General features: G+C 39.1%; 1 protein-coding gene across 1 annotated transcript; it reads right to left on the bottom strand.

Moving 5' to 3' along the window:
* Positions 1-11,797: 11,797 nt before the first annotated feature.
* Positions 11,798-12,565, bottom strand: LOC120106821 (agamous-like MADS-box protein AGL80). Its single transcript, XM_039119877.1, is given in 5 exon segments — positions 11,798-12,162; positions 12,164-12,282; positions 12,285-12,317; positions 12,320-12,385; positions 12,388-12,565. Coding segments are annotated over 5 exon segments (546 nt in total). The 5' UTR covers positions 12,440-12,565; the 3' UTR covers positions 11,798-11,886.
* Positions 12,566-24,833: the final 12,268 nt, after the last annotated feature.

Genomic DNA, 24,833 nt, shown 5'->3' with positions numbered 1-24,833 from the left:
TCATGATCTTTGGCTCTAGTCGGTTAAGACTACAAATAATATTTGAGCACCTGCTCTGATACACTTGTTGCCAGTAGATACAACCCAAGAGGGGGGGTGAATTGGGTCTTTTAAAACTTTTATCTACTTCTAAAACTTTATGATTAACTATGCTAAGTTGTATAGATGCACAGTGAAAGTTAAACTTAGCAAGGGTTTGATGTATAGACTTCGACTTGATAAATATGCTTGCAACTAAAGGATGTGCGGATAAAGAATTAAGCAAGCAATTTATCTAAGTAAGTAAGTGTGTTAGTTAGACAATAACTAGAGGCATTACAAACACAAAGACATATAGTGGTTCGGTGCACCCAGCACCTACATTACTCCCCAAGACCTCTTAGGAATTTCACTATATCCTACCGATTACAGCCGGTTGTTTTACAAGCTCACAACCCAACTTGTTGTTTTACGAGCGCACAACGAACTCGGTCGGTTTTTCCAGGCTCACCCGACTAGAACCAACCCCGATTGTTTTCCCGGGCTCACAATCAAACCCTTACACGTTGGTTTTACCCTCGGCTCCACCAACAAACCTAAACCTCGTTGGTTTTCCCTTTGGCTCACCAACAAACCTTAATCCCGTTGGTTTTTCTTTGGCTCACCAACAAATCTTACACCGTTGGTTTTTCCCTTTGCCTCACCAACAAACCTTTAACCCCTTGATTCAATCCCTTAATTGAATCAAGTTAAAGATATTAAAACAAAAAAATAAAACAAATCAAAGCTTCTTAAACAAGCAGATATGACAATATAAACAAATAGAGTAAAGAGAAGTCCTCAAACGAGTTTTGAAGATGGAGGAGCTCGGCTTCTTCTTTACTTGATCCTCCTTGATTTGGCATGAAGTAGAGATCCCGAGGCAGCACACGGATGGAGAGGAAGCTTTCGGATTCACTTGGATGCTCTTCTTCTCTCTATTTCGTTTGGATGGCCCCTTTGTGCTTGTGGGAGATTTCCTTTGTAATCTCTTTGAGATCTCTTTCCTAGATGATCTCTCCCATTCCATAAGTTCTCTCTAGCTCTCTTCTTGTTTTTATAGTTTTGATAACGTGGAACAGAATATAGCCGTTAGAGACAAAAATAGGCCGTTGAACCAGTCTGCACCTCCTGACAATATGACCGTTGGGATCGGAGTCGACTCGCGCGATCAGGAGTCGGCTCGCCTGTTGCAGGAGTCGGCTCGTGTTTTACCGGAGACGACTCGCCACTGTTCCAAATTTGAATTAATTGCTTGCCTCGACTGGAGTCGACTCGTCTTAAACCTGGAGTCGACTCGCCAACTTCTGGAGCTGACTGGCAATTTCGGAGTCGGCTCATCCACTGAAGTCCGTGGATCCAATTTTGAATTTTGTCCCTCTCGAGTCGAACTCGACTGTCCTGGGAGTCGACTCGAATCTCAGAGCCCGAACTCCCGATCCTCTGTCTTTTGGCTCGTCCAGTCTTGGAGTCGACTCGAATTCCTTGGAGTCGACTCGGCTCTCATGTTTGCGAAACACAGCCTTCTGCCATCTTGGGTAGCGCTGCCTTGGAGTCGACTCGAGCTGTCTGGGGAGTCGACTCGAATCTCAGAGGCAGTAACTTGGTTTCTGTCTGTTGATGGTCGCGGAGTCTCGGAGTCGAACTCGTGCAATGCGGGAGTCGACTCGAATCTCAGAGTCCCAAAAATGCTCTCTGACTTTTTCCTTGTGTTCCGCTGAGAGTCGACTCTTGCTTTCTTTGGAGTCGACCTACCAACCATCGGAGTCGACTCGCGTTCCACTGGAGTCGACTCGAATCTCAGACCGAAAACTGCTCTCTGACTTTTCTGCCTGTGACTCCTAGGAGTCGACTCATACTTCCCCGGAGTCGACTCGGTAAACATGGAGTCGACTCGAATTCCTCAGGAGTCGACTCGAAGGACTATTCTTTTGAATTTTTCCTTTGATTTACTCCTCCAATTTGAATCCTTTGAACTTTAAGCTTGGGCCAATAAATGTAGCTTTCTTCCAACTTGAGAGCTTGGAGGCCTTCTTGTGTTCTCCCCAACTTGCTATGTTCCTTGCAAAATAAATATCTTTCTCCTTGCAACATAAACATTAGTATCTATACTTCAAGTTTTGTGATCATCAAAATCAATCTATGAATCAATCTTTGGGTCATCAAGAGTGCTGAACCGGATTTTTCGTAAGGTTAATGGCACTAGTGTTATCACACTTTATAGAAATATTGTCTAGTTTAATTCCATAGTCCTCTAGTTGTTGCTTGAGCCATAGTACTTGAGTACAGCAACTCCCGGCAGCTATATATTCGGCCTCAGCCGTTGACAATGCTATCGAATTCTGCTTTTTGCTAAACCATGATACTAAGTTATTTTCTAAAAATTGACATGTTCCACTAGTGCTCTTCCTATCTAATTTGCAACCAGCAAAATCTGCATCAGAATATGCAAGTAAATCTAGATAGGAGTCCTATGTTTGTGGTTGCTCTCAAATATCTAAGGATTCTTTTGACAGCACTTAGATGTGACTCCTTAGGATCTGATTGGTATCTAGCACATATTCCCACACTAAATACTATGTCTGGCCTACTAGCAGTAAGGTAAAGCAAAGATCCAATTAAGCCTCTATAAAGCTTTATATCAATAGTTTTTCCTTTTTCATCTTTGTCTAGCTTACTAGTGGGATTCATTGGGGTGCCTATTTTCTTGTGATTTTTATTCCCAAACTTCTTAATATTTTCTTTGTATACTTAGTTTGATGAATGAAGATACCTTCCTTAGTTTGCTTGATTTGTAATCCGAGAAAGAAATTTAGTCCTCCTATCATACTCATCTCGAATTCTTCTTGCATTAATTTAGTAAACTCTTTGCAAAGATTATCATTAGTGGTACCAAAAATTATGTCATCTACGTATATTTGAACTACTAGCAGATTTTTGTCTTTTCTTTTGAGAAAAAGTGTTTTATCTACATTTCTCCTACTGAAATCATTATTCAGTAGAAATTTACTTAGTCGATCATACCAAGTCCTAGGTGCTTGTTTCAATCCATATAATGCCTTATGTAATCTAAACACATGATTTAGCAATTCATGATTCTCAAAACCAGAAGGTTGTTCTACATATACTTCTTCCTCTATAAAATAGTTTAAGAATGAACTTTTTACATCCATTTGATACAATTTGAAATCCATGAAGCATGCAAAAGCTAGAAGTAATCTAATAGCTTCTAATCTGGCCACGAGAGCAAATGTTTCCTCAAAATCTATTCCTTCTTCTTGATTGTATCCCTTAGCTACAAGTCTAGCTTTATTTTTATGACTATCCTATTTTCATCTAATTTATTTCTAAAGATCCATTTTGTTCCAATTACAGAGTTATGCTTTGGTCTCTCAGTTAATGTCCATACATTACTTCTTTTGAATTGATTTAATTCTTCTTGCATAGCATTTATCAAATTTATGTCTTTTTTAGCTTCTTCATAAGTCTTAGGTTCTAATTGTGAAACAAAAGCAGAATAATCATTTAAATTTCTAAGAGATGATCGAGTTCTTATCCCTTGAGATGGATCACCAATGATTAAGTCTTTAGGGTGTCCATGTGCATATCTCCATTCCTTTAGTAAGTCTTGAGATTGTAGTGGCATGCGTTCATTTTTCTTTTCTTGATTTGGCACGTCATCAAGATTCAATTTTTTAAAGTCAATAATTTCTGCATCATCATCAAGAGTATTTTCTTTCCTAGGAGACTCACTATCAGACTCATCAAAAATGATATTAATTGACTCTTCAACTACAAGAGTTCTTTTGTTGAATACTCTGTATGCCTGCTAGATGTTAAGTATCCTAAGAAGATACTTCATCTGACTTGACATCAAATTTACTTAGATCGTCTTTGCCATTGTTTAAAATGAAACATTTACATCCAAATACTCTAAGATATTCAGCAGTTGGTTTCTTATTCTTCCAAAGTTCAAAAGGAGTTTTCTTGGTTATAGGTCGTATTAAAACCTGATTTAGAATATGGCAAACAGTAATTATAGCTTCAGCCCAAAAGTACTTTGGAAGATTTGACTCGCACAACATTGTGCGTGCCATTTCTGCCAAGGTCCTATTTTTTCTTTCAACAATCCATTTTGTTGAGGCATTCTAGGTGCTGAAAATTGATGGGAGATACCATTTTCATTATAAAATTCTTCAAAGTGTTGATTTTCAAATTCAGTTCCATGATCACTTCGAATTGCTATTAAGGTGAGCTTCTTTTCAGTTATGATATTTTTATAATATTTCAAGAATGCTGAAAATGCTTCACTCTTATGTGCAAGAAATAAAACCATGTATATCTTGAGAAATCATCTACTATGACTAGTCCATACTTTTTCCCTTCTAAACTTGCAGTTCTAGTCGGCCCAAATAGATCTATGTGTATGAGTTCAAAGGGCCTAGTGGTTGATACTATATTTTTTGATTTGAAGGATGATTTTATTTACTTTCCCAATGAGCATGGTCCACAGATTTTGTCTTTTTCAAAGATTAATTTCGGCACATCTTTTATCAGATCCTTCTTGACTAGTTTTGATATTAAGTCCATACTAGCATATCCTAGTCTACGGTGCCAAAGCCAACTTGTTTCACTTTTCCTTTCTTCATTAGTAATTAAGTATAATCCATTTTTCTTGCCTAAATCATGAAGATCTACCATGCCTATGTCCCATAAGTACAACGCTATTACCTTTTGGATTTATAATTATGCATACTGAAGCTTCAAATGTGACTTTAAGATCTTTATCACAAAATTTAACTTATGCTAAGCAAAGTTATGTTTCAGACCATTAACTAATAAAATATTTTTCTATAAATGTGGATGGGGTAATATAGATTTTACCCTTTTCAATGATAAGTTCTTTTCCATTATCTCCATAAGTTACTACTCCACCCTCCTTAGATTCCAAATGACAAATTATTCTATATCACCTGTCATGTGTCTCGAACAGCCGCTATCCTAGATACCATAATTTATTCCTCTTATTGAGCTATAAGACACTCCTGCAATCAAGTCAAGAATGTGCTTTCGGTACTCAAACTATGTTGGGTCCTTTAGGGTTAGTACTTGATATTCCTTTTGGAATCCAAATTTCTTTGAATTTAGCTTAATTATTACTCAATTTGTTGTAGCTAGAGACTGTTCTATAGTTACATTAATATGCTTTATGTCCTAATTTATTTCAGCAATGACAGTTATACTTATTTTTGGCTTTCACAAATATGTTCTTTAAGTATTTTTGTTTCCTATTTGTTTTATATCCTAATCCAGCTTTATCATATACAGCCTTTTTGACTATCAAGAATCATATTTAATTTAGTTGAGCTAAGTGTAAACTTGTTCACTAAGGATTTGTATTTTTCAGCATCTTCTTTAACTTGACATTTTCAGCAATTTGACTTTTGGTTTCATAGAGACCGGTGGCATCTGACTTTCAGTTGAAATAAAGTCAAGACAAGAAGCTGACAGGGCTGACTGCAGGCCACTAGATCGGAATGGAATCTGATTTTATTGAGCAGCGCCTGTTTCAAAGCAGAGGAAGGTCTTAAAAAGTCCTATGTATGCCTTAGTGGGAACGGAAACCTGGTGAATCTCCTACTTATGTTTCATAGTCATTAGATAGTTTTGGCTTTTCTTTGATTAAGAGATTGATTTTCATCTTTTAGAACTTTATTTTTATTGATTAATTTCTTGTGTTCTTTCATGAGTTCTAAAAATGAATCATGTAACTCTTCTACTATATAAAATTACATTCAAGTTCAGAATCTACCTCATCGTCATTGGCCATATAGCAGATTTGGGCCGTCTCTTGTTGATCTTCCTCTTCCGAACTTGACTCTTCACTTTCACTCCATTCAGCTATGAAGTTCCTTTTCTTAAGTTTTTCTTGCCATCCATTTCAATTCCGGACAATTTATCTTGAAATGCCCGGACCTTGTTACACTCATAGCAAATGGTGTTTCCTTTTCCTTTTCTTTGTCCTTACCCTTTTCTTTGCTTGAGCTACCTTTGAGGAAGGGCTTCTTTTTATAAAATTTTTCTTTCCTCTCATGAACTTTCTGAATTTTCTTCCAAGCATAGCCATTCCTTTTTCATCATATTCCTCCTCCTGCATCAGATTCTTCTGATTCAGTTTTCTGTTTTAGAGTAGTAGACTTCAAGGCAATGATCTTTTTTTTCTTGACCTCATCTTCTGAATTTTGCCTCATGGTCAACTCATGGGTCATGAGTGATCCTAGAAGTTCTTCCAATTGCAGTGTATTGAGGTCCTTTGCTTCTTGAATTGCTGTTACCTTGGCTCCAACTCTTGGTAGAGACTGAGAATTTTTCGCACTAGTTAGAGTTAGTATAAGACTTTCCTAAGCTCTTTAGCCCATTTATGATTTCCGTGAATTGAGTAAATATTTCAGTTATGGATCAGTGAATTTCATTTAAACAACTCATACTTATGTACTAATATATTATTTTGACTCCTTGACTTGATTAGTTCCTTCATGTGTGACCTCCAGTTTATCCCAAATTTCTTTCGCGGAGATGCATGTAGATATTCTATTGAATTCACTTACATCTAGTGAACAGTAAAGTACATTAATTGCTTTAGCATTTAGTTGTGCTAGTCTTCTATCACTCTCATTCCAATCCATTTCTGGTTTGGGAATGATTGTGCCCTCTATACTAATTATGGGTGTGTGTGGTCCTCTAGTTATGATATTCCACAATTCATAGTCTAGAGCTTGAATGAATATCCTCATCCTAGCTTTTTAGTATGTGTAATTAGTGCCATTAAACAGAGGAGGTCTATTTATGGATTGCCTCTCGCTCATAGAACATCCTACTTGGGTTCTCATGATCTTTGTTTCTTGATTATGAAATCAACAAATTCTATGTGAGCACCTTGCTCTGATACCACTTGTTTTTCAAGGTGACAAGCCAAGAGGAGGAGGGGTGAATTGGTTTCTTTAAATTTTTACTATCTTAATTGAGTCAATTGATGAGTGAGTGAAGTTAAAATAATACACAATGCAAACACACAAGAAATATAGTGGTTCGGTGCTCTCCTAAGCACCTACGTCCACTCTCCAAGCGACCCCTTTGGAATTCACTATAATCCCGCGGATTACAGTTGGATTGTTTCCGGGCTCACAATCCAAAAACCTTTACACTTTGGTTTTCCTGATCACCAAGAACCTATGTTGGTTTTACGGGCTCACCAACGAACCTTCACAATTAGTTTTACGGGTTCACCAACAAACCTACACCGTTGGTTTTACGGGCTCACCAACAAACCTTTACAAGGTGATTAAAAAGAAGAAGAAAGTTGAACTCCTAGATGAGCAAATATAACAATTATAAGCTACAAAGAAGAGTTTAGAATATAGTTATCGCTTGATGAAACTTCTCTCTTCTTTGTCAAGTTTGCTTCACTCTTCAAGGGTTGATGGAGCTCTTAATGTTCCTTAGAATCTACTCTACCACTTCCTTTTGACTCTTTGAGTGAAGCACTTGGATGAAGAAAATTAGGACTCTTGTCTTAATTTCTTGTGTAAGCTTTGATATTTTGCAAAAGGATATTTTCTCTGATTAATAGTGTCACTTTAAATAGTTTCCCTCATCCATTGGACTCCCCCCATTAGTTAGATTTCAAAAACTAGCCGTTACTTACTGTTGGGAGACAAAAAGTACTTCTGCAGAACTAGCAGTTATGCTTCTACCCGGTGCTGGGGTCGATCCAAATTTTTCTAGGATTGACTCAAATCACTATTCATCAAACTTGGGGGTCGACTCAACTTTCACTGGAGTTGACGCAACTTTCACTGGGGTCGACCTTGCTACATTGGGGTCGACCCTCTTAGGAAAACGGAACCTTATATTTAGCCGTTTTTCACTAGGATTGACTCAACACTTTTGGGGTCGACTCAAGGTACAGTGGGTCGACTCAAGTTCCATTGGGGTCGACCCTCTCAGGGATTCCAGAGAGACAGCATTGAACGACACAGCCTTGGGGTCGACTCAAGTATTCCTGGGGTCGACTCAATCTGGGGTCGACTCAAGGAAGGTTGGGGTTGGCCCTCTCAGTAAATTCTAGAGACTTGTTTTCTTGAGGCTTGAAGATGGGGGTCGACTCAAGCAAGCTTGGGGTCGACTCAACTACTGTTCATCTGTCCGTGCCATTTTTTTGCAGAAGTGTGCCTGATGGTTCCATGAGTGCCGGGGTCGACTCCACCAATCTTAGGCTTGACTCATTCCACACTTTGCTGCAACTTAAGGTTAGATTCATCCATACAATCAATGAAATATACTTCAAGCAATTTTGCATGTATGCCATGGTAGTGGCTACATACTCTAACAATGTAAATTACTATTGTCCCCTTAAAAGTACGTTTCACTTGAAACTTGTCGAATTAGAATTTAGAATTTACTATCCTTTTCTATCGCAAATTTTATCTCATTATTAATCATTGAAATACATCTTGATCTCATTCTTCTAATGTACGGAGAGTGACGAACTCAGTAATGATGTATCATGTTAACTTGTAGTATTAATCATCAATGGTAGTGTTAATCATCAAAATACCACTATCATCCTCATCCTCGATTGACGAGGGCCTTCGTGTTCCTTTTGGCTTCCTATTGGGCTCTACTAGATTATCCTGAGCTTGCTATTATTCTTCTTTTGTCGGGCTTACCCCTAGCTGACTCGCGTTGTGCTATCATAGCCTCTTCAGCATTGTTGTACTTGTCACCGCTAGGGCTGGAGCTCGGTTTAGTCTCAGAAACCTTTCCTAGAGAGAAAAGGAACAAGATGTCTTCAGTCTAGTCCTCATTATGGACATGGCATCCGAGTGGTTTAGGTCGCGCACTTCCAACTAGCCTCATTAAAGCGGCTGACGTAGTCCGTAAAGACTCCCCTCCTTTTGCCTAATGGCAAAGAGGGTGTTGAACCCTTTCTTTGCTTCCTACTGCTCATGAAGTGGACAACGAACATTCTGCCGAGCTGCTCAAACGAGTGAACGGAGCTCGACTACTGCATGGTGTACCATAACCAGGCTGTCTTTCGCAGCATAGTGGGAAAGGCTGTGCACAATATTAAATTGGTGAACCTCTAGAGTATCATGAGAGTTTAAAACTCTCTAAGTGAACCAATGGGTCCGTGGTACCATCATAAGTTCCAGCTACAGCATATTGAAGTAAGAAGGAATGGGTTCCTTCATTATTCTTGCGATAATGGAGATTCGGTGGTGAAATCCATGCCCCTCCCTTACTCAGTTTGGTACTTCCTTAGGGCCTCAAGACTCAGTCCAACTCCTTGAACTTGCAATCAGGTCAGCCTCCCTCTTAGAGGCCTCCTTGGATCGATGAGGGGAGGAGTGACTAGATACTAACTCTTCTTAGGGAGAGAGAATCAAAAGACCAGTGGCTGAGTATCTTATACAGGGCTTCGCGGTTGGGAATGGCGGCTACGTGGGGCCTTGCTGGGACTTCAAGGATGGGCATGCTAACTTTATGGAGCCCGTTGTCCACTTTGGGAAAGGGGAGTGATCACCCGGGTGCACTGGGATTTCATGTTGGCATGGCTCTTGAGCTTCTTGCAGCCATTGCTCGTCGGGGCTGACTGCACCAAGTTCTGGATAGCAACGGTCAGTGCCTGAACTACTGCATGAGTAGTTGAAATTGCTTAGGGGTTACAATTAAAGCCGCTTGCCGGTTCTGATGTGATGGGTCTTTCTGTGGGTTCTACAAAGAGCCATTAGACTCCTCTGGTATAGTGGCTAAGCAATAGAAGGTGTTGGTTGTCCACTATGAGACTTTATAGTGACAAGTTATTTGCTTTTTGAAGAGGAAACCTCTTGTAATGGGATAAGGCCCTTAACTGGCACCAATGCTATTATCGCTGAAAATCGACCCTGACTAGATGCCTAAGTGGGAGAGATGCTGGAAGGCTCGGTCGAGAGCTGCTTTGGGTATGCGAGGCTACGATTTGGAGTGGAAGGTTGTGTCTAGGATCTGGTCCACGACCGAGCACCAACTTGAAGGGACCTTGGACCACAAATACATAAATACATGTGGTGTATAATATTGTTTACGTTGCACACACAAATATTATAAACACCACCACATGCATGCAAGCACACTCTCAAAGTATATATATGTACATAAGTACATATGTACACTTGTAATGTTTCTTTCCCTTCTGTTTATTATTAAGATCAAATTCTGAATTCAATTGATGGTTTAATTAATTAATTTAATAAAATCTAATTTGATATTGGCCTTTTAGTCCATTAGATTGTTTCCATAGATGAGATTATATCTACCTTTCTTTTTCTTTGGAAAGTTTAATCTTTATAGATTTGCCTATACCTTGTAGAAAGGATTATTCCTCCTTTGCTAATTATTTAAAGTGTTATGGAACTTCTTTCAATTTAACATGTGCAATGTGCATGCTACACTTCTTTTCACTCTTCATACACATTATGGACTTATTTGGGCCGCTTAGCTATGCATTAGGGGGAGAAGCCCCATTTCCACGTATCCTTTTGGTATTATTGTACTATGAATATATTAACTCATATATGAGTTTAGGTTCATGCCATCTATGCATTGCTTCCCAGTTTGTGTAATAACATATCACTCAGCCAGAGAAACTACCTGCCACTGAACCAAAGTAGAGATCATATAGTTGACGACTTTCGTTTATTTTTAGCATATCATTACATTTTCTGTATGTTCTAAATTTGTCAACCCGTGTCTGCAGATAGATCTTATTTAAAATATGTCTTAATCCCCTAGATTTGCAAAATAGTAGCCAATAATATTAAAATATTGCGACCACGAACTAGAAATAATAAATGTTTTCTATATAGCACATTGATTCCACTAATAATGACATCCATTCCCCATGAAACATTTGTTTATTAAACATCTATATTAATTCTTCTATCTGACAACCATTCGATGGAATGCTTGCCATTTAATTAGTTATGGAAGGACATAGACATACATACAAATGCGGTGACATTGTTAATAAGAATAAATTTAACATGGATTAGTATAAATAATCTTTTCATTTGTAGTAATTAAAATTTTGTTTTCTTATCAAAGGAAGTAGTTAAGATTGATGTTCCTTTACAGAAAAAAAGAGAAAATTAAGGCAATATTTGCCTTAAAAGATATTCGTTCATCCAAGGAACTGGTATCTATTTGTTAATACCAGCAGTAGTTCGGTGATGTTGGATTTAATTATAGAGATTGGCCAGCTCATGGGAGAAATTTCCGAAAGAAACCGACCACAAGTTCCTTAAAGTAAAGCCTTTTAAGGTTTGCAGCACCTCTTTGTCCCAAAGAGGACATCAAAGAAGGTAGATCTTTCTCGACTGCTTCAGTTCAGCGTGGAAAAAGAAAAAAAAGAAAAAAAGGAAAAATTATATATATGTGCGAGCAAAGGAATGGACCAAGCTAATCATAGAAGAAACCCTTTCATGATTTAAATTTATTTATAAACGTGAGAATACCCAAGAAGAACAGTATCAAAACAGACCCTAACCAAAAGCATCCATTAGTCAGTCTAGAATTACTCACTGAAAGCAGAGGACTCGATTAAGACTGAAAACACTAGCACTAGCGGTAGGAGCAGCAGTAGAGATGCATCTTCACTTAAAAGGGAGGTAGCAGGGGTCAAGCCATGGGTTGGTATGGTCTATGTAGGGCTGCATCATCCCGCGCCACCACCATAGATCATGTTGTCATTAGGGTTCATGACGTCCATGAACCAGCTCGGTCTCTCGAGAGCCTCCATCGCCGCCTCCATCGGCGTCTTCTCCTTCATCACCGGCACCGGTCCTCCACCGGCGGCGCCGCCGCCGCCGGCACTACTTGGCTCGACGCCTCGACCCTCTGCGAAGCCATCTGCGCCCTCAGCATCTCGATCCGCTCGTGCACCATCTTCATCTTCATCTCCACCATCCATGCAAGGCTCGTCACGTCCTGCATGCCGGCGTTGTGCAGGCTCCGCCCGGCGAGGCCTTCGTACATGAGCATCGTGGTCTCGAGCTCGCGATTTTCGCGCTCCTGCCTGCGTAGCTGGTCCTGCAGCTTCGTCACGCGCCTGCAGGAGGAATCCTTCCTGGTCCATCATCTTCTTGGACTGCTCCATCTCCGGCATGCTCCGGAAGCGGGCGACGACTTGCGTCGCCTCGGGGACCGACGGCCACATCACCGGGAGGGCTCATGGGGGCTGTAGACTACGAGGCAAGCTTGACGTCGCAGAGCGTCGAGAGCTCACTCACCTTCTTCACCAAGCCCTTCCTCCTCTTCTTCAAGGTGGCCTCCGGTGGGAGTCGTTGGCGATCCATGCCAGGTTCACCTTCTTCCTAGCCATGGCGTCACAAGTAATTGTAGTGGGCTATGGGAACGATTTGCACCGTACTTATGGAAGAAAAGAGGAGGAAATCAGGAGATTTGGTGCAATTTAGATTTGATTAGGCGTGATGACTCATGGGTGCAATTAAGGTAAGAAATCATTGGGAGGATCTGGTGGTATTATTAGGAAGGCTTGTCCGTGGAATCACCGGACTTTGATTGATTATATGTGTATCTTGCAGCGAATAATCAACTCATAATTCTTTTATAACATAATTATGTGGGTTTAAGACTTGATTAGATGTGCATATTGCCTTTCATTGAGACATCTTTCCAATCTCATGCACGAGAATCCCGCTATGAATTGAATCCATGTATAGTGAGTCTTCTGTTATTTCGTGGAAAGATTTGGTAATAATGCTCCAATGGATCCAAAATAAAACGAAAAGAAGGACAAGAGTATTTATTAGACAGTCCAAAAAAAATCCTGACCTATTCATTAAACAGGCCAGAATTTGAAACCTAAATATATTCTATTAAATAAATATTAAGATTGCAAATAGGTTGGATTCACCTATGACTTAGGCCCTGTTTGGGGGAGCTTTTGGAGGGCCAGAAAGCACTTTCTGGCCCTCCAAAAGTACTTTTAGATGAAAAACTATGTTTGGTAAATTTTTCAAAAAGCTGTTTCAGCTTTGCGGGAAGCTGAAAACAGCTTTTGGGAGGAAGCTCCAATTTGGAGCTTTTGGGAGGAAGCTGTTTCAGCTTTTTCGGATAGCTGTATTTTGACAAAAATGCCCATATTAAAATATAATAATTACATAGCTTGTCCCTTTATAAACCTAAAAATTTGCTGGAGCCAAGAACCCTAGCCGTCAGACTCCCTTCTGTAAGAAAAGATATTTTTTTTTTCAATTTTTGTATGCATCTCTTGAACCACATTTTAGAAGAAAAATTTTTTTTCAATTTTTTTTTCAATTTTTTTCAATTTTTTTTCAATTTTTGTATGCATCTCTTCAGACAGCTCTACTTTCAACAGCTCTACTTCCAACAGCTCTACTGCCAATAGCTCCCCCAAACAGGGCCTTAACCTGTTTCGATCCGATCCGACCTGTTTTAAAGGATCATGGGGCCTGATTAGATTTTAAAATTGGATACAATCCATTTTCGAGATCGGATTTGGGTTTTTTGAATTCTGACTCGACCCCATCATTTGAAATTTTGGCAATGTTTGGGTTTCTAATCCTACAATCCGATCTGATCCGAACCCGGTAAACCATTTGGCCCTGCGGGCCACAAAGGTGCAAGCCTAGCCGCCCAGCCCTGGTACATTACAAAATGACTCACTACAGTGACTCAAAATTTCTAATTTTGATGCATGGAGTCGCGGAACTGTAACAAAAGTTGGTAGCATATTTTTGTTGGCTGCTTCTTAGTGAGCCTAATTCTATGGATATCTATCAGATTCAACCTGCAGGCCACTTGAAACATGTATAGTCTATTTAATTTCATCAATCAGCAGATCTTATATGTAATGAAAATTCTGTGCATCCAAATTTCAGCGATTCATCAATGGGTACATAATTATCCACTCAGGCATTCAACAAATGAATTGAAGTTTTCTTACGCAATTTCGCAACCTATCTTTCCACAACGTCTTCAGAAAAATATTGCCATATTGTTCACAAAGTTATACTTTGAAACGACAATACCGAAAACAATGCCAACCAATTCACTTGTTTTTCTCCTCGGTGTGAACAGTTTCTTTAATAAAGAAAACAAACACCAAAATCTATGCAAAACTAGTTCCAAATAAATAATAATAGTCTCGATATTGTTGATAATGGCATGGTGTAGGAAATCCAAAAGCTAATATATTACGTTTTCTGAAAAATTAGGTCTCGTACAACTTATGCGTTTCATTATTACAGAGGTTAAAACTAATTTAGAGATAAAAGCATAGAACATGATATGATATTGGATTAGAAGTGTGAAGGTGATTCATGGCTTGCTTATTAGTGCATAAAAATTACCTTAAATCATAATGCGGAAACTAATCCAACAGGTATATATGGACCTGACTTGGATCCGATTCAGATCCAAATTTTTTGGGTTGGGACCAGATTATACATGGATCCAACCCAACCCAAATAACCAGTTGGGCCAAAATTGTCGTCGTGGATCCGACCTGACCTAATCCGATTTTCTATTGGGTTGGGTCTGGGTTTCATATTAGGACCCGAACAAAAAACTGGATTGGGTTGGGTCACTCATGACATGTTCCAGCCCGACCCATTTGTATCCTTTATAAACAGGTAACCCGACTTGATTTGTTTAACCTATTTAAAAAACAAGTACCTATTGACACAATCTAACCTAATTTGTTTAACAATCCTACCCGACCTGACCTGTTTAACCTATTTAATATTCAACCCGACCCAACTTATTTAACCTGTTTAATAACCAGCTCTTTTGGACATGAAACATTGATCACCATTCAAACAAACATAAGGAACAAAAAAGCTTAGAAAAAGTGGAGATCAATAAACAATATTATCACTATGGAAACAAGAATGTAAAAGAACAAATACTTTGTGAGGACCCGTGCGGGCGTGTGTTTAGTCCCACATCGGTTATTCGCTGAGTAGATCTTGGTACTTATACAGGATCAAGGAACCCAATAATACCTTCCGGCTAGCCACTTTGGGTGAGGTCCTGAGTTGTTACAAATGGTATCAGAGCGGACCCGGCCCATAACCTATGTGGATAAGGGACACTACAGCACGGATCTATTGGGACTGACACGGGCCAATCGTGGTGTTTTGATTAGATTTGAATAGATATGAACCCTTAGCCTGACGAGGACGTCAGGGCTTGAACGGGGGGAATATGTGAGGACCCGTGCGGGCGTGTGTTTAGTCCCAATCGGTTATTCGCTGGATAGATCTGGGTACTTATACAGGATCAAGGAACCAAATAATACCTTCCGGCTACCATTTTGGGTGAGGTCCTGTGTTGTTACATACTTAAACATCAATAAACATCATTATTCCATGTTTGCACAACATGCTCAAAACCAGCATAGATTAATAAAGAATTTTTGACAAGTGAAATAGTTACTACCTCAAGTCCCACAAGAACCTCATGGATCTCACGTTCATTCATATCAGCAGTTGCAAGAGGATGAAGAACATCAATCAGAAGCAACAACTAATTTAGTCAACAGAATCAGTTTCCAGGCCGACGCGATGTTCTGGCTCTTCCATCAACCGCTCCCTAAGACATGTTCTTGCTGAGATTGCTAAACTTTTTACCTGTGGGTACAAACTAGTAATTCACCAAGAGTGCTAGTAACAAATGCTCGCTTGACCCCCAAACATCTAATTCAGGTTCTTTCATAAAAGCATCAGAGAATAACTTGCCACTGGTTTGCAGACAAAAAATACATTGCTCTTTAGGGCTTTCAGTGTTAATTGCTTCGTTTCAATTAACAGTTTGGAGCGTTCGTGAGTCTATTGTGTCTCCCCTAGAAAGCATCCTGCAATCAAATCTGAAAGGAATCTTGCACATTTCCCAAAAACAAGGACATAAAAATCAACAAACCAAGCAATGAACTATTCATATAATATTTTCTGGATTGTAGATTAACACTTTGTAAAAGTTAGTTCTTAACATAATATTGTAAAAGTCATGTTCTCTAGTATCAAGTGGTCGACAAATCTGGAGCCCTCGTAAATCTAGTGATCTCATATATACGAAGGCAAGAATTACTTGATTTTCTCAAGATATAAATTTGCTATATGTTCTAATTTCCAGCAACAATGAAATTATAGAAATCAATACCCTGCAGATGGAACAGACAACTATCGCCCTTGGTTCTCAACGACTTGGATGTTCCTGCACCAACTGGGACTCCAGAAATAGCAAGTTGCCTTTGAATAATAAATGAGAGGAATTATAGTTTTATTTAGAGGTTTATGATTATAAGAAAAATAAAATTTAGCCGTTCATGATAAGGAACACAAGGGATAAGGAACACAAGGGAAAAAATTGTTCTATCTTCTCACTTTTTGATCAGCTCTTTGTAGCTTGGTGCTTATCCTTTTGTTCTCTGTTTTCGGGGATCCAAACTTTGCAGACAAATTTTTCAATCTAGAGAAATAGCAACATCTATAAATAACAATGTCTTACTCGTTAACAGAGTATATAGAATGAATATAATATAAATAATCTGAAATTATAATCAGACATACCTGAAATTAAATCCCTCATGGAGCATGAACCTAAATTCTAATCATAATTATAATCCTAAGCTGTCCAAAATAAATTTCCCAAAAGAAACTATCAAATAGCTATAAATATCAAAAGAAACTATATATATCAACCACTCAATAATTAATAACTACCCCATGAGTCCATAACAATATCCATAGCCAAAGCAAAACAAAAAGAGTCAGAAACTATGACAACATTCATATTTACACCCAAAACCAAAAGGGTCCCATACAAATACAATATAGCATGCCAAAATACATGAGCAACATAAGTCCAAAAAAATATCCATGACCTTGGTCAACTTTCTTTTCGCATTGTTTCCTACTTCAACTTCCCAATTAGGTGAACATATAAGCACAAAAGATGACAATGTTAGTAAAGAAAAACAATAGGAAATGATGAAACCAAAAAATATTAGCATGTATTAATCAGTAAACCATAATTCATCTTACTGTGCATTGGCATCAATAGTGGTCAAGCATTGAAATTGATTGGGCTTCATTTAGAAGCTTGAGTTCATGACATCTTCTACAATCTCATCTATTTTTATTCCAAAATATCTACATTGAAATATTGCAATAATTAATAACAATTTATTCAAAAAAAATTACAATGTAATTAATGACATATGTAACTGTTTTTCAAACATACAATCTTGAGTGCAAATCGAAGCCTCACCAATATCCATTTAAGTGCACTAGAATACTTATCAGTATCACCCACCAAAATTGAAAACATATTCCAAAGGTGCTGTAGATATTGGAATAGTTAAAATATAGCACACCCATAAAAAAAAATCTGGATATCGAAACTAATTGGCTTTTCAAAAATCAAGAATATCCAAATTGTATGCCCTATCAATCTATGCTCATCTAATATACTTTCGATTGAACTTCTGTGCGTAGTCACAAAATCAAAACTTTCAAATATATCAAGTTCCTACATTATTGAAAAAATAAAATGAGTTATTTATCGGAAGCAATATCATATACAAGTACAATACTATTATTTTGATAAAAAAGTTTTATGTTACCATTAGAGCATCCACTTTTCTACATGATTTAGCAACCTCATAAGAAGTATCAATCTCCATGTCTCCATAAGTTGATGTGCTAGTAGTTAGAGCTTTAGAAGAAACAAGAATATACTTATTAAAGAGAGTACAATTATGGATGCACATGCTCTTTAGACAATCATATCCATTCAACTTCTTATAACAAAATTCCACAAAATTAAAATTTATATGGAGGATCCAAAAATGATTGCACTGGCTAAGATTAAGCTATGATTTTTTCAATATTTTTCAAATTTTTCATACATATTCTATGCTATTCTTTGCATGAAAGCATGCATACTCTGCGCCCTTACCTTAAAGTATGTTCAACTAAGATAAATATCATATTTACTTACCTTAAAGTATTTCCCCACGTACTGGTTTGGGTGGGATGATGCATCATATGAACCCAGAAAATGACATGTAGGTTCACTTATCAATTGAAAATAGTTTTAAAAGAAGCCATGGGAATAAATGAAATTCATTTACTTTCCATTAAGTTGTGATTGCAACGTAGTAGGTGAAAGATATATGTAAGGCCATGGTAAGAAACTTAAACAAGGAAAAAGTTGAACAGCTGAAACTAGGAGAATTGTACTCCAATGGGTCTCTTCTTATCCAGAGAACAAGAATATGTAATGGGAAACATGATCCGAAAACTTTTATCAAGATGAGCTTCCTGGATATTGTAATCTGAACTACTGTTTGATCCTCCATGATAAATATCATAATAGGAAGCAAATCAGCTGTTAATTCAGAATCGCAAGAGCTAGACAATGAAGATGGGAGAAGCAATATTTGTTGACATATTCCTTCTTCAGTTTGCTTTGTTTTGGACTCGCGTTGGTGTCAAACCTCTATTTACTGCAACACCATTTCCTTATGTACATTGCAACAAATACACAGCTGCTCACATTTGATTCAAACTTGCTAATAAAGCAGCAATAATAAAAAGGAAAAGAAGAGCTTAAGATGGACCAGACATAACCACTGGGCTGATGTATGGTAGGTAAAAATTGTAATTAGATAAGGTGAAAGTAGGTGGTAAGCAAATTACACTATTGAAGTCAAGAATAAAACCATTCTTCATCTATGGGTACTATTGTTGGTGAGGACGGCTTGACCAAGGTGCTGAGGGGAAATATGTTGGAGGGCTCAGTCGAGAGCTACTTGGGTCGTGCGAGGCTATGATTTGGAGTCAAAAGTTGTGTTTAGGGTCCTGGTCTGCGACCGAGCTTCGACCTAAAACAACAAAGACAAAGAAATCCTCTTGCTAGTGTGTGTCCGACAGAAGACCCTTCAACATCTAAGTTAGGGCGACACTCAGAGAATAGAAGAGAGTCTTAGTGGTCTATCACAGCACCAAAGCACTTACCTGAAAGGCCTCCTAGAGAGTGGATTGTATATAGGCGAAGATGAGCACCTATCGCCTAGAAATTCGGGCACATGGGTTAGCTAGGATTGACAAGCCTCCTCATATTCCGAGAATTAGGTGCAAGCGTTTTGCATGCGGATCATGCCTTCCCTATTTCACTAGTGTGATTTCAGAAGATGCTCGAAATTATGGTCGAGGTGTTGCTAGCTATAAGGCTTTTTTGAAATTTAAAGAGCCTTCCACGTGTTTCTAGACTTGCCACATTGTAGAGTTTGGTTGTCTATTCGGAGGCTTCGTGGTGGGCGTTGGTTGGCCGACCCTTCATATGAGCAGTGGTCAGTCCCAAGGCACATAACTTGCCCCCCACTTCTATAGCCGAGCCAAGGCCGCTGGCCTTAGTTGTGGAAGTAGTTTAATTGGTAGGGTTAACTAGCAAAGGTTGCCCGTGAAGCCAGATAATCATCATGCCACATTTTGTAGCCATCCTTCCGATACCAGCGTGAAAATTTTCTAGATTCTTCATTTATGAGAGGCGTGGCCATCCGTACCGTTCCCAAAGCACTGCAATTATGAAGAGGATGTTTGCATGCTAAATAGACGCTTGGGGAGTTCGGTGGGGATCTGAGAGGTCGCTCGAGGGCCAATGCTTGGGCGACACATCGCCAAAGTTGGTGCGGCGTCGTATCAGCATAGGTCACTCAAGTTCCTTATAAGTAGAACGGAGGACTACCACAACCCTTCTACCTCATTCCTAAACCAAAACTTAGAGGAAAAGAGGGTAAGTGTAGGTTGTGCGGGTGCTTCTTTTTGTGCCTCCGTACCTAGATCCATCTTCTTCACTCTTTGCTAGGGCTTTTCTCTGGTTCTCAATGGTAGTTTGGACTTTCGGCTTGCTTTGGGTCTTTTTTCTTTCTCTCATCTCGTTTTATTTTTTTTGTGCCTATTGCTCATGGATTTATCTGCTGGAGGTTGTCTACCAATACCATATGGGTAGGTTAGGGTTCCCTCGATTGAGTCTCTATGGCCTTAGGAGGATCCCACCCTACGTGGTCTTAGATTCGAATAACAAGAGAAGTATCTTAGGGGAACTCGACCTCGATCGGATTTGAACTATATTTTTAATTCCTCAAAACTTCACCCTTGAGTTGTCTGGTCCTTCAGATTAGGTGATTTCCCCTGAAAAGAATCAGGCCACCTTGTACAAGGAATCTCTAAAAGCGGGTATGAGGCTCCCAATCCTCCTAGTCATTGTCGAGTTGTTAGCTAAATATCAACTCATCCTGGCTCAACTCGTCCCAAATACTTGGAGGATGATAGTCAGATTCTTTTGCTTCATTCGGCTTTAAGGGATTGTCCCTACTGCAGATGTCCGAGCATCTTTCCAAGTAAAGGCTCATCTCTAAAATAAAGGGTGGTGGTATCTTTCTTATAAAAAGGGTTACAATGTCTTTTCTCTAGGTCCTTCACCCATTCATGGTTAGAATGGCTATTTTTTTTCTGACTTCTGCGGCTTCTTGAGGCTTCCCGACATGGTAGAGGACAACCGAAAAGCAGGTGTTGAGCTTTTTTCCTCTTTTATCAGATGAAGAGTAGGAGTCAGTTGATGCCCTTCACTAGATAAGGCTCTAGCTTTGATCAAGCTACTTCGGAAGTCTGTTTTCGTAAATGTCGGCTTGAGCCCTGCCTCCATTGTTAGTACACTTTTTTGCCTCACTTTTCTTTTTATTGATATTGCTCTGCTGATTGACTTAGTTTTTTTTTGTGCTTGCAGCGATGAAGTTCTAGAGAGGCTAGTCCCTTCTCAAGTAGGAAAAGGAGGAGGTTGACGATAAGCTCATCTATTGCTGAGGAAGCGTCTTGTGTTGCATTGGGCTCCGCTACTAGAGCCAAGGAGAGGCTCACTAGGGAGAATCGTCGGAGGTGGAGGTGATTGATATCCCTCCTATCTCTATATGTTCTTCTGCCTTGGCGGCTGCCCAGGGAGCTCTCCCTGCCAGTACCTTTGAGTCCATTCTGGTGGCCGCCCTTGTAGCTGCTCCAACTTTTGCGACAACTCTAGAAATCTTTTCCACTTTGCCATACATAGCCCTTCCTTCATTGACCCATCTTGGATGGCCTCATCCTTCTACACCTACCCCTCATGCCACTGCACCTCGGGCGGCGACATATGAACCAACTTTCGCCCCAGCCATCGAGGGCACTCATGCATCTACATCTTTATTTCAGCCTACCCCACAGAGTGTGAAGCTGGAGATCTCTGCCCAAATTGGTCCGTGAGGACTTCTGATTTAGCACTTTGTCGGGGTAACCCTCGAGTCATGTGAGACATGGTCCGAAGGTTCTTCTGCCCTGAGGATGAGGATAAACTATGCAGAAGGCTACTGGAAGGCATGCTCACCTCGACGTGCTTGCACTACAATCGAGGTAATAGGGTTGACCCTACCCTTTTCGAGCCTCCCCCTCATTCTTCTTCTCTCTCTTTTTCTATTTTTTAGAGGGTGATTGTTTTCCTCTTCATATCATCTTCATAGGGGATGTGCGCTGCTCGGGTGCTCTCGAGGGCATCTAGTCTTATTGATCAAGATCGTAGGTCACCAACCGCCACCTTTGAGAGACTGAGCATAGTAGGCCCCCACTTAGGAGGAGCGTGTTGACCCTCTAATGGATTTTGATGAATACAAAATACTAGAGCATAATTCCCTTTATCTTAACAAGTTATTTGAGGATTTCAGTTGGTTAATTAAGAATATTGTTAAGAAATGTCTAGGCAAGTTTCCATGATTTTTAAGAACTTATTGAAGAATTTTTGAGATGAAAGAAAAAGTTCAAGGACAGCCGAGACGTCTCCGGGTTGTCTCCGAGACGTCTCTGGCACAAACAGGAAGAACTGGCACGTCTGGAGACGTCCCCGGTACCTGCGGAGTCATCCCCGCAAGTAAAAAGCAGAGCGCGGAGACGTCCCCTGAAAAAGCGGAGTCGACTCTCTCAGAGAATTCCAGAAGACTTTGTTTTTGGAGATATAACGGCGGAGACGTCCCCGTAAAGCGCGGAGACGTCCCCGGAGCGCGGAGTCGTCCCCGAAGAAGCGGAGTCGTCCCCATGCAAAAAGCGCAAACAAGCGGAGACGTCCCCGTAAAGCGCGGAGACGTCCCCGGAGCGCCTGGGACGCGACTAACAACTTTTTCAGGTTTGATTTGAATTTCAAACGTCTCTTTTTTATGTCTAACGGCTATATTTGCTTTTGGGGCTATAAAAGGGACCTCTTAAGTGCTTCTCAACATCTTCTTACCAACCCAATACAAGATCATTCAAGAGAGAAGAGAGAAAAAGAGGTTCAAGAGAGTTAGTGCATTCAAGTGAAGAAATCAAGCGCCTTCAAGTTTTCCAACAGATTTCGTGCTCAACTACTCTCTCCCGTTTGGCATTCAAAGCTCACATTCAAGCCAACGCGATCCACATCGGAAGAACCATCATCTCCCACGCTTCCAACGGCTAAAAGGGTTCTTGCGGGTTCTATTGTTTATATTGTTATATTTGCTTGTTTAAGAAGCTTTGATTTGTTTTAAATCTTTATTCTAATATCTTGTAACTTGATTCAATCAAGGGATTGAATCAAGGGGTTAAGGTTTGTTGGTGAGCCAAAGGAAAAACCAACGTTGTAAGGTTGTGGTTGGTGAGCCTTTGGGAAACCAACCGGGTTGGATTGTGAGCCCGTGAAAACAATTGGTTGGTTCGAGTCGGTGAGCCTGTGAAAACCGACCGAGTTCGTTGTGATCTCGTAAAACAACAAGTTGGGTTGTGAGCTTGTAAAACAACCGGCTGTAATCTGTAGGATTATAGTGAAATTCCCAAGAGGTCTTGGGAGTGGATGTAGGTGCTGGGTGCACCGAACCACTATATGTTTGTTGTGTTTGTGATGCTTTTTGTCATTGTCTAACTTGCTCACCTACTTACTTAGATAAATTGCTTGCTTAACTCTTATCCGTGCATCCTTTAGTTGCAAGCATATTCAATTTACGTAATCAAGTCTCATTCAATAAATCAAACTGTTGCTAAGTTTAAATTCCACTGTGCATCTATACAACTTAGCATAATTAATCAAAAAGTTTCAAAAGAAGCATAAAAGTTTTAAAAGACCCAATTCACCCCCCTCTTGGGTTGTATTTACTGGGCAACAAGTGGTATCAGAGCGGGTGCTCAAATATTATTTGTAGTCTTAACCGACTAGAGCCAAAGATCATGACAACTCAAATAGATAGTTTTCTAGGAGAAGGACAATCAATTGATACACCTCCACTATTTAATGGCATAAACTATACACATTGGAAAATACGCATGCGCATTTTATTCAATCACAAAACTATTATTTATGGAAATTCATAATAAATGACCTTCACACACTCTCTCAAACTTTTAATGAAAAGGACTTAGCACAATTGAATGCTAATGCTATGAACATATTATATTGTGCTATTCAAGAAACAAAGTTTAATGAAATTTCTGCATGCTTATCTGCTAAGGAGATCTGGGATACTTTAGAAAATATTTATGATAAATCTCAGACTAGCTCACATGTGCTTCAATTACATACTAACAATAAGACTGCAGAAAAAGGTGTTGAATCTCCTCACTCGAGTCGACTCCAAGTATCTCAGAGTCGACTCTCAAGCTCACCGAGTCGACTCCAATAAGGTCCGAGTCGACTCCGAGGCAATCAGCTTCCTAAAGACAAAGAAGAAAGAGAAGCAAGAAAGAAAGGAAAAAAAAAAGAGAAAAGAAAAAGGAAAAAGAGATAAAAAGGAAGAAAGCCTTGACCAAGAAAAAGACCAAGAAAGAGTCTAGCAAGAAAATAAAAGTTAGGAGCAACAATGATGATATTAGCTCCAAGGAACTACAAGAGGTAACTAACGTGTGCTTTATGGCACAAGAAGACAAGGTAAAGACTGAATCTACTCTTACCTCAAATGATTTTCAAGAAGAATTCTCTTATGATGAATTATTAAATGCTTTTCATGATTTGTATAGTGAATGTAGAAAATTAGCTGTGAAGAATAAAAATCTTAAGAAACTAAATCTGAAAATTTCAAAAGAAAGAAATTCTAATGATGAAATACAAGATTCTGAAAATAAAAGCTTAAGGTTAAATTTAGAACAATTGATTCAGAAAAATCAAAATTTAATTAAAGAAAATCAAAACTTAAGCGAAGAAATTAACCAATTAAGATGTTTTATTAACAAATTCACTGTAAGTTCAGAAAGATTAAAAATGATGTTTGAAAGCCAACATGCTGATTTTGATAAATCAAAATTTAGCTTGACTCCTTCACTTAGCCATAAATCTCTAGAGAAAAAGGTTATCAATTCACCAAGCAAACCATTAAATAAGATAACTTATTTCAAACATGAAAAGAATGGGCATAACAACTTTACCTATCGTTCTAACACAATTAAATCAAATGGTAAAGTTATTACTATTAAACAGATTTGGGTTCCAAAAGGAACCATATGTCCTAACTCTCAAGGACCCAAGCAAGCTTGGGTACCTAAAATGAAAATATGAGGATGTAGACATAGATGTGCCAAGATACCCATGGAACAAATAGATTCATACAAATGGGTGTTCTAGACACATTGAAACTTAAAACTTACTTATGAAAAGTAATTTTAAATAAACATAATAATTATAATAATAAGAAATTAGTAATCCTT

This window comes from Phoenix dactylifera, unplaced genomic scaffold, assembly GCF_009389715.1.
Source record: "Phoenix dactylifera cultivar Barhee BC4 unplaced genomic scaffold, palm_55x_up_171113_PBpolish2nd_filt_p 000649F, whole genome shotgun sequence".
NCBI classification, from domain to species: Eukaryota; Viridiplantae; Streptophyta; class Magnoliopsida; order Arecales; family Arecaceae; genus Phoenix; species Phoenix dactylifera.
The sequence above is the reverse complement of the archived record's forward strand: the minus strand, read 5'-3'. Positions and strand labels throughout refer to the sequence as shown.